This window comes from Pholcus phalangioides, unplaced genomic scaffold, assembly GCF_987345545.1.
Source record: "Pholcus phalangioides strain wild (caught in Gottingen) unplaced genomic scaffold, Ppha-v1.0 ptg000007l_1, whole genome shotgun sequence".
Classification (NCBI taxonomy): Eukaryota; Metazoa; Arthropoda; class Arachnida; order Araneae; family Pholcidae; genus Pholcus; species Pholcus phalangioides.
The window spans coordinates 25,738,951-25,757,173 of NW_028301600.1; the positions used below are offsets into that span (position 1 = coordinate 25,738,951).

Here is an 18,223-nt window from a genome sequence, read left to right on the forward strand (position 1 = left end):
TCCAACCGATTTGAATTTTTTTTTTTTTTTGTAAAGCAGACTATTACATAAAAGTACTGAACAAATAATACGTGTATACAACACATGTACTTGTAGTAAAATTCAGTGAAGTCGCGTATTTCTTTCATCCTTTCTTCAAATCTGTCTGTGCTAGGAAAATCGTAGAAATAGATATTGTGCACTGTGGAAATTCCAAAACAAAATCCCACACCCTTACTGACTAAGAGTCAACAATCTGCTTTATTCTCACCGTGAATCTAGCAATTCCAGTGTGTTTCGCAGTGGCGAATATCATTGTTTTCAATTTCGTAACATCAAGATAACAATCATCCCTGAAGCTTCTGTCTGCTTCGAAATCATATTTTCCCCCGAATATTTCTCTAGCATCTGCCGCGAGGTAACTCTGTTTGAATGTACGAAAGAAACAGTACTTCGGCAAGTACTTTTCTCGCAACTTCAAAGATTGGATTTGCATTGATCCAATACTTTTCACCCCAGGTGGGTACACCACGTGACACCATTCGATTTCGAGAGAAAAATCCTCTTTTCACTTATGTTCCCATAAAACTGTTCAATACAAACATCATATACTTTATATATTTTTTCCCAAAACACAACTTCTTTCAAAAAAAAGAAAGCATGGAAAGTTTTTCATACATTTTTGTGCCAAAGAATAGAATTACAGTTTTCATGTGGAAGACTACAAAATCAATGTTTAGCTATAATCATGCAACACATGCTTCTTGGTTAAATCACTAAAATGTACCAGTGACCCGACCGCCGAGAATCTGCTTCGTTTAACTTAGTAATATGTGTAAGACGACTTTTCCGATCATTCTATGAACTCAGTAGCGTATTTAAATGAAATGTTGGCTGAATGTGGTTTCCCATTCCTTATTCTTTGTCATGATCGATGGATTATCTCTGGATCCCTTTCCAGTTTACTTAGAGCAGTTGCTGATATTAGATACGTCAAACTGACGTGGGCAGAATTTACAACTTTACACATTTTCTTAGCATTTTAACCACTTCACAACAAGTTTAGATTATCTCTATTTGACGAATCGACGATAAATGTGGTAACCTCGTCCTAACCTAATCGCACCTTAGCAAAAGGAAGGGACGAGAAAAAAATATATAAAAGGAAAAATATAATAGATAAGTTAGATAAAAGAGTTTTTTAGTCCACTTTTAACCCTCACCCTACATGTTTCCTTTCGCTCTTATATGCATATAATAGAAATTATACATTATATGTGTAAGAAAAAATCATTGATAGGAGTATAGCAAGGAACGAGGGAAGGAAAACATCAACTTCAATTGATAGTGTTATTATAAACTTCACGGTGGTGAAGAGAGAGGAAAGACAGAGGACTGTTGTTTCAATTTATTTCACTTTCGATTGGACGCACTATTACGTCTGTGATCGTAACGGGATTAAAAATTTCCGTTTTCCTATTTTACCGGCAGAATACCCCTTCATCAACCTGCTTATAATCATGATCAAGTTTTACATGAACTTGAAGCTAACTACTGCTTATCGACATCCCATTGGCAAAATTTGGTTCTTTGGGAATAATTTGGAGTGCAATGTCTGTAACAGACATGAGGTCGTCGACCTTGTTCGTGTAATTATTTGTTGTCAAATGTATATATCTTTTAGCCGTAAACGTATTTCAGAATTTATTAATTCCCTAGAATCAAATGAGAGCAATCGCTCATTCGCTCATTGGATATTAATGTTTCTGATTGACCTTTCATTTTCGGACTAACTAATTTCTTTCGAGATGTTTAATCAGTCTCTAATCTGATAGAAATCGATGAATGAAGTTACGTGTGGTTTTGTACTTTATTAATTTTGCGAATTGCGATTTATATTTCATTATGCCCGATGATCCGTATGTATTTATAGATGTGAAAGCATTTATGTAATAGACCGAAGACCTTTATTGCAATTAATAAAATCTAATCTAATCTAAAACTATACCTTTTGGAAAAAAATATATCCGAAGACAAGACATATGGAAAGTTTTCCATAAATTTTTGTATAAAGAATAGAATTATAGATTACGCGAAACTACAAAATCATTGCTTAGCTATCATCACGCGACACGTGTCATGGAAACACTGTTAGTTATGACTCCTTTTTTTGACACTTTTCTTTAAAATAATACCGGAGTGAAGTTTAATAACCTTTTTTGAAAGAAAATGTCCCAAAAAACAATAATAAATTTTGGACTACCTATGCCATTTTCCATGAAAAGTCATTTTTATGTCAAATTTTAACCAAAATTAATGTAATAATCGAAACACAATTGCAAAAAGTTCTATGAATTGAATGTTTTTTTGTTTTCATTGAACCTTTAGATAGTTATGATGCATGTTGTGAACTAAAATTTAAAGGATGTATGAGATGCTCATATGTTACACTCAAATGTGTTAATATACTTGTTAATTTTTTGAAATTTCATTCTACCCATCTTGTATAAAACACTAATTAGAGAACCATACGAATATAATAGACCTTACATGTTGGTTCATAACTTTAACAATATACAGCAAAATATATAAAAATTTCGTAATGATACAATTAACAGATCCTTCGTAAAACACATTTAAAGTTTCATTCACGTATTAGTTGTATCTAAAAATACAACACTAAAGTGGAAGTTACTGTGGTTCTAAGCGTCATACGAATAAAACAGAACCTGCTTAGGAATAACAAAAAATAGGGCTTTCATAAAAAATAAAAATCGATACTTTTTAAAAATGATGTTTTCAACGCAGTCGGATTTACTTCAAATCACAATATTAAACCCTTCGCATCAGTAGTTTTATTCATTAAAATTTTGAAGATTACGGCATCGTCTTAAATTTTAGACAGATGATAATCTTGAATACTTTACGTTGCAACCCAATACGTATCTTATGACCATATACTTTTCTTTTTACCTCTGTCTTTTTTTTAGATCATCTTTCTAGGTGAAAACGAATAAATTTACATCAGGAAATTACTTGCGATTATTCTTTCTTTGAGTCGATACACTCCGAACGTGCTCCTAACAGACAATGATTACCGGATAAAAATCGATATTAAGACACTCGTTTGACCAACACACACACACACACATATATATCTAGATATAAGAAAAAGGAGAAGAGAGAGTAAAGAGAGAACAAGAAATAGAAAGGAAACGAAACCCTATTGGAAAGTACGGGTGGGAATACTCTTGCTTCGCAAGAGAATGAGAAAAAGGGAAAAATTCTTCATACAAACATTAGTTCAATATATTTGGTGAATTCTAGCCTACGACACCCAAGGGACGATACACAGCCTGCAAAAAGGGACAGTAAAGAAGAGAAATACGACAAGGAAACGAAAAGAAAGGAGCTATACTTCAACAAGAGTAGGCATTGCATCAGCGGTTAGCGTCACAAGAGACACCGAAAGACTAAGGAATACTATCATATGCTATGTATAAATCTTAGATTCAGAAGAACTATGTTATGGACCTTCGTACAGAAACACCAAAAAATGAGGGTTAGTGTACAAAATACGGTGAAGTTTAACACAACAACTTTTGCGTTATAAAATGACTTTGCGTTATATTTTGACTTTTTCATATCTACAACATTAAAAAAAATGTCGAATTCGGTTATATTGACTACAGAATTTTGTCGTAGAAACATTTTTGAAATAAAGATTGATTATATATAAGTGAGGAACTTATTTTCAAAACGGAACATTCTCACCCCTCTTTCATACACTTCGGTATTTTTCATCTCTTGATAATAGACACCCGTAAGACCAAATATTTTGTCCACTAACGAGGAGTGTCCGTTAATGGATAGTTAGATACATTGAGTGCCGTCGATGTAATTAAAAATTGTGTTCGTTATGGGAAATCCCAATGTATAATGATCGTGTTTCTTATGTTAATGACGAGAGGGCAGTGCGATACCTTCCTGGTACGGTACCTTAAAAAAAATTGAGCATTTGTCTAGTGATTGGCAGTTATATGTTAACCCTGCCATCGACATTTACGAGATAGTTCGCGTTCTTGAAAGTTTCTTATTTTAGAAATGGCAAGCTCAAATATATTTTTAAATATTATTTCTCAATGAAACACATTTTCCTGTTTCCATTGAATTAAAAACAAAATGGGTGGGAGTAACGAGTAACTAGTAATAAATTAGTCTAAGCCCCCCCCCCCAAAAGCAGATTTCTACCGGTTTTTTTTGAATAATCAAGTTTTCAGTAATCCTTCGTCCCATTTACCTCGGATTATCGAGACTCTACTGTACAGTATACAACTACAAAATCGAATAAAGTTCAAGCTATCAATTTCGAACTTTATAAATAAAATAAAATTTAAATGACATTCATCAACTTTTATTCAGTTAAAAAATACACAATGAATGTGAAAAAAATACTTTTTTTTCCCCTTTTCTTTTAACTCACGATTCTAAAGGAATTGTGGTATAGGAATTTCTGATATACCTATCTTTTAAACTGCAGGGAAAAAAAAAAAGTTCTTATGTTCCCGGGAAACAAAATTTAATCACATGAAAGAAAAAACAGATTTGAAGAACACTGGGAATTTTTTTTTCTTCTTCTTCTGCCAACTTTGGTAAGAAGTGGATGCGTGCGTTATCAGCTCATAACGCTGGTCTTACCAAAACATGATTTACTATTTCTTTGGTTATGCGGAGCTCGTTATTATATCGCTACTGATATGTGTACCTTGTTTCTTTGCCAACACAAACTGCCTCTTTGGAAGAATCTCCTTACCTTTTTTTTCCCCTTTCAGACTGACTCGCCAAACGATGCTCTTAATCATCTCCTTTTATGGCTGCCTCAAAAAAAAAAAAAGTCTGCATGATACAGAAACAGCTTTTCTAATGAGAGTTCAACATTTAAGATTTTTTTTTTTTTATTTCACGGAATTCGTTCCTATATGAATTTATTCCATTGGCGTTATTCCATTTAAGAAATTCTTACCTCCGTTCTTTATGGTTTGGATTTTCAATCTGTGACTTCTACTTTAAATTTGAATACATGAATAAATCTTTTAATGTGACTATTGCTAAGAGAGGTAGGAAGAGAGTAGCTTATTGCATTCAGACCCTGCTTGTGTACAAATGCTTGACTAAATTTGTTCCTCATGAAAAAAGGATAATATTTACTCGAATATCCGATATATAAAACGTGGAAAAATTTGCTGCGTTATATAGCAACGAATGGTTAATGTCCTATTTTTTACATATATTTTTACGGATGCATTTTAAAAAGAAGTATAGGTAAATATCACATTGATTATTGAAATCATACATTCACGTATATACAGCCGCTTCACGCCTGAGCCAAAACTGGCCATCAAAAAAAATATTTATTTGATTGATTTGTGTTGCTGTATGCCAAAATGCCCTTCGAAAGGGGACAAAACTAATTAATTTGAATCGATGTGTACCTCAGATCTTAACTTGAGAAAAGAAAATTAAAACCGATAAAAATGTGGTACACATATGTGTACCTCTGTGCCTCTTGAGCTAAGAGGATATTCATTTATTAATTCTAATTTGTTGCATTATTTAATCTATGAATAAGATAGAGCCAAAGCGCTGCAAAAAATTATTAGGTTATGACAATCGTAGTTTGGACCATTCACTCCGACCTTTTACCGTAGCATATATGACTATATATGCTTCTAGTCTGAAAAAAAGTTGAAAAGTGTGAAACCTTGTTTATTAATGTTCAGAGTAAAGATTTCCCATGTCTCTCTCTCTCTCTCTCTCTCTCTCTCTCAGCTAAGGACAATCAAGGCGTGTACATCACTTAGATTCTTCCCAAAGTACAAATTAGAGAGATATTCCACTTACCTATCACGCGATAAATTTCGATCGTTAAAATTCATTTAGAGTATAGACGGGACGAAAAAATAACACTAGTCATTAAAGTGGACTTTAGTGCCTTGCAGTTTTGCGTTTATGTCTCACAAATAATGGGGAAAACGTAAGAACTTGGAGAACACAACATCAGGGATATAATTAATTATATATTTTTAATACTACATTCTTCACTAAGCGAGGAATGACGTATAAAAAATATAGTTTTTGATATATCAATGAAAATAGCTCAATTTGTGTCACCGAACGTTACCAACATTCATCAGGATGCCATGGTATTTTTTTGATTTAACACCTATTTCATAGATACATTACAATTTCAGTTTTCCATCAAATCTCAAGGCTTAAAATCAGATTCCTTTGTCAAATACATTAAAAGCATTCTAAATTTTTTTGAATATTTTCTTTACTTAAATCCATCGGCTCTTCCATCGCATTCGGTTTTTTGATTCACCTGCGTGTGGAATTTAAAAAGAAAAGTGGGGGGAAAAAAACCCTTAGTAATGATCGTTTTCCCTATCCCAAAAACAAATTTTTTAACTGAACAAAATCAAATCGATGAAATCCAGTAATTATGTTCCCGACCCTCTATAGAAGACGATTAAGAGAGAGGGTCGCGCAAGTTTAAAATTTTAATGTTTGGTAAAGCAATCGCTATTTTAAGCCGTTAGCGCGCTCTCTCTCTCTCTCTCTGTTTTTGTCATTCGTTAGATAGATTTAGTCAGATTTACCGAGGGATACAAATGGGTAAAAATATCATTTATCGATATCTCATGCGTTAATACGACAGATCAGTGAAATCAAGTGATGGCAAAACATTAAAAACGCATAAAAACATTTTTTTTCCAATTTTACATTAAAATTATTCTGATCTTTTTAACAGGTGTGTTAATGAAAGGAAAAATTGATTTAGTTCCTTATAATTTCAGAATTTTTCATTATAATCTGTCTGAATTAAAAGTTGAAAAACATGCCAGTTCCGTTGGTGGCATTTTCCCTAATGGATTATAAACTTCCATTACCAGATATAAATTTATAAATATCGAAGATAAATCAAATGAGGTTTTGACGCCTTCCTTATAATTGTTACTATTACTTTATTCAAGCTCTGTTTAATTTAAAAATACAGTTCACGCCGCTTATTTTGATCATATTGGGACTCGGAGTTTCTGATAACAATAACCCAATGATAACTATACACGAAAAAGTCCCGTTTGCCAGTGCGTTGACCATTCATCCCGTTCAGTCGAAGGGAACGTATGGTAAACAGGTATTGTTAAAAATATATATATATAATATACGAGGGGGGGAAGGAAGCTTTCTGGCCTCGTACATAGTCTTGAAGCCTGATAATAATAACTTTACAGGAATAAAGAAAAGGTTTTGTCAAACTTAGTTCCAGAATGAGCAAGAACAAGATTTCGATGGAAAAAAAAATGATAACATTATCCAAAGTCCCTACAGCTTTTAGTGAATATTTTACCATCTTATGAATTGACCCGTTCCGTTCTTCACAAAAGTGATAACATTACTCGACTGATAACAGTATCAGAGATTCTAATAAGTTTCATCGACTGCATATACCGATCGAACGGTTGCAATGATATTAGACTGTTTCTTGAACTTTGAAGATGTCAACGAATGAAGCTTTTGAAATTTTGTAAACGCTCCCTAAGAGATTGCACACAATGATATAATATGGTGTGGGTGCGTCCGAGCTCAAGCCATGACCAAGCGATACCTCGTATACTCCATAGAGAGCCATAGAATGATATTCAAAGCTATTTCTTCGTGCAAATCCCGTATTATTTATCATCCACACACATATCCACAAGCGTTGCTTTCGAATAAGCAGTTGTTCGAAGACCACCATTGTCACGAATTGTTATCGAGGAAACATATTTTCTCTTTCCCCTGAAGGTTTAAAAAATAAAGTGAAATATACAAGGAAAACGGGGGGGGGGGCACTAAAAAGAAAAAAATGCATAACAAAAAATGCCAACAAAATAATAGCAAAATCAAAAATACAAGTTGAAAGAAAAAACGAACAAAAAAAAAAACGAGAGTATTATTTGGGAGATCATTATGTTCACAAAGAAAATAAAACCAACCTCCTAACATAGTTTTGTGGGAAATCTATTTTACGGGTACACGCATTTCAACATGAATTTCTCAGCAATATTTTAAATCTTTCGTCGGAAATTAAACCGCGTACTACGGATATTAAAGTTGTGACGGGGCCGCTCTTGGCACATATTTTAAGTTGCGAAAACATTATACAAAAAAAAAAGTAAATAAATAAATAAAATCAAAGTTTTGGTAGAAATGGAAGCCTTTACGTCAAACATTTTCATCTCTTTGGCGACTGCTCGTTTCAAAAGGATTTGTAAAAACGATTTCATTGATGTCGAATGTCTCTGTGCCCTTGTAGGTTATTGAAAAAATAAACCTTTAAAATTGGGAAATTGCTTAAAATATCGTGACGTGTAAGTGGTTTCCTTTCATGAAAGTGTTTTCTTCTATATCGTGTAATTTAGAATCACTGAAATATAAATTGAAAGCATTCTACTGAATAACGTGATTTTATCAATTCTACTGAAGCGATAAAAATTAATATGATTTTGGTCATAAACTCATAAGCTATTGAAATAAAATGAGTCCATTTATTTTCACAGCGCCTTTTATTAATTGGCATAATACTTGGCTGGACAAAATATACAGAGCTTCAGGTTATAAGCAATATTTTCAAATATTGTATTTCTTCAATATAATTTTTATTCACTTTTCATTCCATTTTTTTCGTCCAAAATGTTTTTCAGAAGGCAGGCGTCGGGGAACAAAGGTTGGCATTTTTAATGCAATTAGGCCTAGCCATACTTCAGAAACAGTACACCACTCTTTTCGAACCATGCATGGGATTCCCCCTAATGACCAGAGTCGCCTTAACGCATGGGCTCACCCGGACACGGCCCGGGGACCTCAGAGAAGAGACCTCAGAAAAACGAGAAGTAGGTGAATTTTTCGAGAATTTTCCCCGGGTAGGACCTCATAAAAATCACTTACCCGGGGGCCCATGTTGTTCTTAAGACGACCCTGCTGATGACGACCCACTGCATCACTCTTTCTATTCACTCTTGCATAAACTCCGTCTCGTGTGTAAGTGTACAATATATATATATATATATATATTATAAAACTCACTGTCATTAGTCGCTAAATCATTTAACATTTTTGTCAAATTACTAAAGTGTTTTGCAAATATTAGCCACACAATTGAAATACCCATAATAAAAATATTTTGAAAAAAAATTCAGCTTCATTATCTCCAGCATGAAGCACAATCCCAATTCCCTTACCAAACGATTTTAATAAATTATTAATTAATTAATTGGTTTATTAATTATGCTCGTTTTATTAAAAACGAACATTTTTCATTACATAAACTTGACTCAAAATATCCATGATATTTGATCCTGCTAAAACTTTTGTGAATAACTGAAATAAAAATAAAAACAAAAAAGTTTATGCAGATACTTTAAGCTTTTTCTACGATGAAAAAAAAAGTACTTTCCGAACATCCAGTATATCTTCTATTCAAATTTATGAAATAGACCCGAGAAAGCAAGCCGTCAATTTCTTTAACATACCACGTCTCAATTTCTTGTAGAAAAGTGACATTGGTGAATGGAAATAGAATACAAATTAAGAGACGAAGATGTGATTCCGACAGCACATAAACAGTAGTGACAGGAAAGTGATGTGAACGCGAAAAGTGGGAAAAAAATACAAACCAAACAATTTATGGAATTCAATATTGAAAAATATCGAAGTAAATATTTCGACTTTAAATTCAGCAAGTTTACATTTACCGATTCGATAAGTTTGAGTTCTTAACATAATATTCCGGACAGATGAACAAATAGCGGTGTCCAAATCTTGGCATTTTTCTTCTATTGTTATTTTTTCGGTTCTTTTTGATCGACTGCATACAAATACGTTTCTCAAATTCAAAAGAAAGTAAAATTGCTAGGAAAAAGTCACAGATTCTTTCACATCGCATTGCCTTTTTTGGATTTATGGAGGTTGATATGCAATAAATATATCATACATATTTAGCGGTTTGGTTTTCTTTTTGCTGGAACTAATTTTATTCCATAATATCTACATCATCTTTCATATATAAGGTGACTTAATTATTCTGGGTTGTTCTGTTTGGTTTCAGGAGAATAAAGTTTATTTTTAAAAGCGGCTGAAATTAAAAATTTTGGAGCAAGTTTGACACGTCACTGACGTATTTTTAATACTAAAATACTATCCTGACTTTTGAGAATGTTCTTTCAAATTATGATATATGAATTGAGTACGTACAATTAATATGTTTTATAGAATTTCCTCAGTTGATTAGACAAAAACCACAAAAATGTAAAAGATTTCCTGTAAGTTCTAATGCGGCGTTTATCTCATCAACCGTTCCTCGTAAAGGAATGGTTCCAATTAAAAAAAAATGCTCAAAATGTGTTCAGAAATTACCTTGTACCAGTTTTGAGAGTGAAAATACAGTGCCACAAAATAAAAAGTCTAAATGTTTATATGGACACCCTGTCCTAAAAAACCCGATTAGAAACTTGTCGCCCTGCCTCCTCTGAGGCCAACAATTTTTTTTTCATGTTTTAATGTACAATATGCGCCGAGAAATTTAATTCCAAAATCCTAGGAAATTTGAGAAAAAACAGCATAAATAACGAAAAAAGTGTTTTCCGTTACTCGTAGTTTATGTTGTTCTTTCCCAACTTTTCTCCGATTTTTGAATTCGAATATCTCGGCGAAAATTGTATTTAGAAACGTAAAAATTTTTTGATGGCTTCACACACACAAGAGAGACAGGGCAACAACATTCTAATTGGAAATAAGAGGATAGAGAGACTAAAAATTTAGATTTTTTTTTATTTTGTGAAAATGTATTTTCACTTCCTAACTGGTAGAGGGTAATTTCTGAACACATTTTGAGCATTTTTTAAATCCATACCTCTACGACAAACGATTGCTGAGATGAAGGCTGAATTAGGACTAACACGACACCTTGTATATTAGAGAATATGGGAATGATTGACGAAATTCAATATTCTATAGACAACTATTACAATTTAATTATCACTGCATCAAACTCTTCAAGAATGAATGAAGTTGGAATTTCATTTTCAGAATGGACTCAAAAGTGACGGTCTAAATAAATCAATTCGGTCAATTTTCCAAAAAAAAAGGAACGTTATAAATATCATAAAGTTAATCAATGATTGCGTATTTCTATGCAGATTATTTAACTTTACCTCTTGTGGACGTGGATCCCTTTGTTCTGCTGCTGCGCGAAAAGAAAAACTAGCAGCTGGATCTGCTCCTGATGGCGTCCAAGGCATCACACTATTGTTCACAGTCTGAAAAAAGCAAATACAATGAAATTATTTTTATTAAATATGCCTGTTAATTAAAGAAATCAATTAATGAAAAATATAAATTTCTTTAAGATTCAAATTTCTAATTAAATTTTTAATCAACCACACGCCGAATTCCCATCTAAGCGATGTACATCTGCACACATATACGTAAAGTGTTAACCACTGGTAGCACTAGTATTTTTATGACTGCATATTTTTATACATTTTGCATAATTCGCTATTTTACGGGATTTTCAGTAGTTTCATGGCAGTTGCTTTTCCATAATTTCAAAGGATTTTTAAAGACAATTTAATTATTCAATTTAAAGACAATTTAAGGCATATTTTCGTATTTTGGAGCATTATTTTGCATTTTTCAGCATAACACAATGAATAGGGATTTTTCCCAAGCTCTCTCTCACTTCGCTTTCGCCATTTCCCGCAATTGGCGATTTTAGTCATAACTGGCAATTTTCTTACCTTTGACATCGTGTATGGCAATGATTGGCAATATTAGCAACTATTAACAATTTTGTGTACTTTCCGCATCATTTTTGACAATGATTGGCCATTTACTGTAATTTTCCGTATTTTTCTCGATGTACTATGTTCAGCCTATTTATAAAAACGTATTTTGCGGTTTTTGCAACATATTTTCAGTTTTTTAGAGCTTAAATGTACTTTTTGTGGAGCATATTATGTCGGTTTTTAGGTCATAAATATCCTAGCCTTAGTCATCGGCATTGATAGATTCATTATCGTAAATATCTAAATATGTATTATTGAAAAGTAGTGTTTAATGTACATACGAAAAAATAAAATATTTTTGTACGCTGCTCGATATGAATTCATCCAAAATTCATGAACAATTTTAGCATGGTTACAGATCGAATAAAATCTCGAATGAGATTTGAGTGTTTATGGCTTCTATCAAGAGAGAGTGCATTTAAGCATTCCAAACCTTTTCCAATGCATTGCTGCAGAATAATGTTTTTGTGGTATTTGATAAATAATATATCAAAAACAACAGTTTTCTTTTTAGTAAAACTTTTTCCTATTTTTAAATCTGTATAAACGGCTATCCGATTTTCACTTGTGAAATCCAATTCTCAGATGCTTGAGGGATATGCGATAACAGAACGTGTCACCAACACGCGTCGCTGCCTCAAAGAATCACAAAAGTTGTAAGAATTTGGAAGATTTGCGGATTCGAAAAGAAAAGCTAAAAAAAAAATAACGTATTTTTACCCCAGTAGCCAACAATAAGATTTTTATTATTTTTCTATATTTTCTATGTATTTTGTGAATTCAAGCCCGTCTTTTTGTGGTCACCATTCACGAGAAGTCACGTTCAGCAACACGGAACAGCTTTTAATCCCCGTAGCGTTTCATGCTGGTAATGGTGTCGAAACTCATTTCCCACTCTTTGCCTGAAAGTGTTGCTCTTTCCACTTAAAGTGGAAAGAGCAACACTTTCACTATATTATTGCTGCAGGGAAAAACTGTTTTATTACGGGAAAAAAGTGAATAAAAAAGTGTTTTCTTCAATATAAATTTTGTATATAAAAAAAAAGTTGTCAGAGATCAAATTATTTGATCCATAAAAACATGATGTGATTGTCGATTTTTCAATGGTATTTATGCACTAAACCGTGCATCAGCATAGAGTATTATCATCATGTCTACGTATCAGAAAATATTTTCTCACCATCGTGCTGCACGTTATCCTTTTTGGACGAGTTTTTAATGATTTTTTTTTTTCAGGTACTATTATTATATAATGACCATAATTACATTTTTGCGTCATTTTCCAGCCCCTGATCTAAAATGGCGTAGACAAACTAAGAACTTTAATTAAAAATTGGAACGATTGCACGAGACACTTTCAGTGAAACAAACTTGGATCTGTAATCATAATAAAGTTAGTGTCTTTTCTGAGCTGCCTATAGCTTTAACAGAAAGTTAAAAGAGTTGGGAACATGTTGACAAAGAGAAAAAACAGGAATATATATACATATATATATATATATATATATAGAATTCAGTTCAGAAATTGACCTCTTGATTGTATTTTTTAGGCTTATTGTAGTAAATAAGGGTATCTTCACACACACACACACACATTTCAGAGTATCCAAACATTTTAGCAGAAACATTTTCATTTTCTTCACTAAAGAGTCTGATGTTGAGCAGTGTTTCTTAACCTTTTCCGTCCCATGTTTCCCTTTGAACATTATTTTATACTTCTGCCCCCCCCCCTCCGCTTTCTTACGAACCTTACCCTTATTCCCGATTGAGACCCTTCCTAGGTATCAAATTAAATTTTAACGAAACCAGATTTCATGAACGAAAATTTTATAAATAAGATCGATCTCTGGAACCCAGGGTCAGGCACGGATCTACAAGGTAGGTGAAAAATTATTCTATGTAAAATATGGGACGATGCACACAACTTCTATATTCGATACAACGAACCTACAATCAACCTCCTGACATATCACCCTGGGTCGCGCCTACAATGGGCTAGAGTAAAGTGAGTTTCCTTCTTGCGGGGGAGGGATTATGCATGAACGTCTCAACATCGTGGTTTCCAGATCAAAGAGATGTTCTGAGGTGCTATACTTGGCTGGAAGTACAGCTTGCATATATACACAATTCCATTCGAAAATCATGATGCCAGATCTCATCTCATGCAAACCCTCTATAGATATTAAGACCCGGGGAGTTTAGATGGTCCTGGTTCTGCGGATAGCTCTGCCATATTCTGAAAGTACAGTCCGTCTCAAAAGTTTAGATAAGGCACTTTTCTTAAAATAACAAGAAAAATACGACAATTAAAATTAGCACTTTTAATGGATAATACTTGACTGATTTCTGCATTTATAAAAAAAAAGAAAGCTCCCGTTTTTCACAGCTTCCCGTGACACCCTGCACCATTTGTCGTGGCTCCCCTTTTATCCGATTTTCACCCATGGCCACTTTAGAATGTCCCAGGACCGGAAGGGGTTGGAACCGATGTTGAGTTCACATGAACGCGTGTTTTGCTGGTGGATTTGTTACACGAACGCGGCTATCCCACAACAACTTTGAAAACGTTTCAAGAATTCTCACCTTCCATTCATTAAGACGTTTTCAAAACGTTTCATGATATTTTGATAAGTAGTTACCGCTGTAGAGACAGCTCAGAAAAGCCAACTAAAATCATAAAAATCCTGTAGTTGTTCACCAACCAATGAATATCATCAAATCACTTATATTTCCTCACAAAAATTTATGATAACAGACCGATACAAAATATAGCGGAGCGATGTAACCCATCAATAACAAAACGGTAATATTTATTATAGACAAATATATTTTATTATATTCAATGTTGAAGGAGGAAGTTTCTGTAAACTATATTATTTTCTAGGAAGAATAAGTTTTGGAATATGTAAATGTAATATCACGAAGACGTTCATAATGATATTTAAGAATTGAAAAATTGGTCCTTAGTGTAGTAGCTAAAACCATTTTCCATTGTGTATAAACCTTTCTAAAGTTGTTTTTTTTTTGTGAGATTTTTCTTTTTCATTCACGATGTGGAATACGAAAGAAAAGACGAAATCCCCAGTCTCTCTTATATTTGAGGTAGTTGGAAGCAATTCCAGTTTCCTACTTTTCGCTTCAAGTATGGCACAGAATTTTCCCTATTTCCTTTCCTAGAGATTTTCTTGGATTCTATATCAAAGCAACACCCCAACGATTTATTCTGAGCTATGAGTGTTCTATTTCGCACTGAAGATCCTAATCCCGGCGTTTCCCTCTTTAGGCAACGTAAAAGGAAACTTCCTCGCTGCAACCAACAACAATTGCTCACGTTTCGCAGTTCTTCAAGCAGTGAAACGAGTATAAGGAACATATACTTGAATGCACAAGTTAACCAACTTCCTTTCTACTCTCACTGCTTTACGTGGGATACACATGCACTGCTGCTTCCTTTTTTCTGCCTGATTAACGTCGTTCTATGTGTTATCACGTAACGTTTAATGTAGCTTTCCTGAAAAATCTTATATACCGAATATATATATATAACCGATTGTCGTTGTCCGAGTTTCAATTAACATCTATTAGTCTTATTGTTTTTCATATGGCTTCTTCATAGAAATACAAACACAAAGGCCACAAGGTGACTGAACAAAAAACGCCCCATGACAAATATGGATGTCACAAATATAACTAAAATACAGCAACCCAATATAAAAGCGCATATCTCGAAAATAATTAATAATATGTACTTATTAATATTATTATGAATACAGTGAAACTTCTCTTTTGTGGACACCGGTGAGACAAAAAATTTGTCCGTAAAAGAGGAATGACCTTTAACCAGGGGTATGAAATGCATAGTGTTCTTATACAAGGGGGAATTATTATTCGACCGGAAAAGAGGGGTGACCGCATCTGAAGGGTGTCCGTTAAGAGCGACTTTATTGCATTTAATATTTAGACCATACCTGTAGAGGAACATAGACTTGGTTGAGAGGGGTGTAGAGAAGAGATATGCGTGATCTTGTTGGTACACAAGGCTTGAGTTATGGAGAGAGACTTGATTACTCCAGTATGTTTACACTGAAAGAACGCAGGTGTCGGGGGATATGATAAAAATATTTAGTTTTTAACGGGATGAATACGATGGCCAATGAGTTATTAATACATCGCCAATCGAGTGCTCGAACAGGGGTAGTCCAGTTTCGTTTAGTAAGGGACAATTCCGGGTTGTAGTGTCGCAAGGAACTTTTCTCTAATAGGCCTTTAAATAAATGGAATAGCTTATCTTCGAGGTCGTGAATTCTACCACAATTGATACGTTTAAAAATATGTAGGATAGTTGAGTAAATCGAGGAGCCTTCCATACTCAGATTAAGACAACCATAGTCTTTTTATGGGCATTGTGTTATATAGTATTAATTATTAGTTTTTTTCCTTTCGTGATAAATGCTTTTATATTCGGTTGATGTAATGTTGTTGCATTTTACATTCATAACGTTTATGGGAATCATTTTCAGCCACCTCATTGTTAAATTTTTCTGTTCTGGCCTTTGTGTTTGTATTTGTACTTGTATTCAATGCACTGCCCATAAAAAAAGATTATGGTTGTCTTATCTAAGTATGAATAGCTTGGCGATTTATCCCCATGTGTTATTGTATTTCTTTTCAAACGTGTCAGTTGTGTTAGAATATACGACCCCCGGAGGTAAGTTATTACATTTATTAACAACTCTATTAGAAAAAACTCCCTGTGGCACCACATCCTGGATGCTGTCCCTTAATAAACGATACTGGTGTCCCCCTTGTCGAAGCAGTTGATTTACTTTGCATCCATGGTCCATTTTCTATCCATCCCATTAAAAAATTTAAACATTTCAATCATATCCCGCCCCCCCGACACATTTTTTCTTCCAATGTAAACATATTCAAGAAATTAAATCTCTCTTCATAGCTCAAGCCTTGTGAACCCAATTCAATAATAGTAATGCAATATTAACATCAGTTAATATACTTAGATCAGTTAATATATACCGAAGCCGCCTAGCAGTCGAGTGGTTAGGGAACTAGCCTCTCACTGCGCAGGTCTGGGTTTAAATTCCGGTTCGGGTATAGGTATGTACTAACACTATCAAATATCCCTGCACAGATCATACGGGTGTTTTGAGAATAAATACAAATACAACACACACACAACAGGCAAAATGCCCAACGAGGTTGCTGAGAAAAAGTTTCCCATAATAAATATGGATGCCATATACTTCAAAATTACAACAACCCTAATAAAAACTAGAAACAGTATATATGCAAGATAAAATATTATACGATACCCGTAAAGAATGCTTGTCTTATTCTGAGTATGGATAGCGTCTCGATTTATCCCAACATGCTTATCGTATTTTTTTTAAACGTGTCAATTTCAATAGAATTTACGACCTCTGGGGTAAGCTATTCCATTTATTAACAATCCTATTAGAGAAAAACTCCCTGCGACACCATAACCTAGAATTGTCCCTTACCAATCGATACTGGTGTCCTCTTGTAAAATCAGTCGATTGACGGTGTAACAATAAGTCATGGTTCGATACCTAATATGATTAATATACAGGGTAACTTGGCAACGGAATCATTACTCATTACACATCTAGCACAGTGATAACTACAAAAGAAAAAAAAAACTTTTCCTTCAAGAGAAAAAACTTAACACGGTTATTTTAAAATTTTTTTTCACGTAAAAAGAACAGTTTTTATTTCCGTTCTTCCATGTATATAATCCTGATTTTTCTTCACGCAAAGCCCACAAGAAGAACTGAAGATGAGCTGAAAAATTTTTCAAAGACATTAGCCTGCGTCGCTGAATCTCACATACTAAATCTAAACTTATTTAAAAATTAAAGGGAACACCATTTTTTTTGTCCCTTTTACGAACTTTCGTCTTGTTTTTCCTCTTTTTTTTTTTTTATCCTGTAGCCTAGGAAACTTAATTTAATTGTTGTTAATGGGATGAGTTAATTTGACGACTTGTCTTTACCCTTTCTCCCTAATTGAAGCTCTCTCACAATTTAATTATCGGTCGCAATTGGTGTAGTAATTTGCGTTCTTTCTTGCACAAGAAAAGCTTTCCAGCTACCTATCTACAAAGGTGTTCTAAGATGTATGACGGTGAGTGAGTGAGTAGTACATAAGAAGCACATCATTTTCGGAATCCTCTCCTTTTTTTTTCAAGTACAGTATCATTTAATGCACGTATCAAATGCATTTTTTACTTTATAGTAATTAATGTTATTCTTTTCTGATTCGATAATGAGATGGATGAAACTAAATACAGTAAAACCCTTCGATAACTCGTCACTCAA

The 18,223-nt window shown here is 33.6% G+C and overlaps 1 protein-coding gene across 7 annotated transcripts in view; it reads right to left on the reverse strand.

Annotated features, from left to right (window-relative positions):
- The window catches only part of LOC149085105 (nucleolysin TIAR-like), an 860,358-nt gene that overhangs the window by 718,963 nt on the left and 123,172 nt on the right, over positions 1-18,223 (reverse strand). For all 7 annotated transcript variants that reach the window (XM_089232912.1, XM_089232908.1, XM_089232907.1 and 4 more), the window contains one exon: positions 11,235-11,339. In XM_089232912.1, coding sequence (XP_089089038.1) covers positions 11,235-11,339 — 105 coding nt within the window. The remainder of the gene's footprint in view (positions 1-11,234; positions 11,340-18,223) is intronic.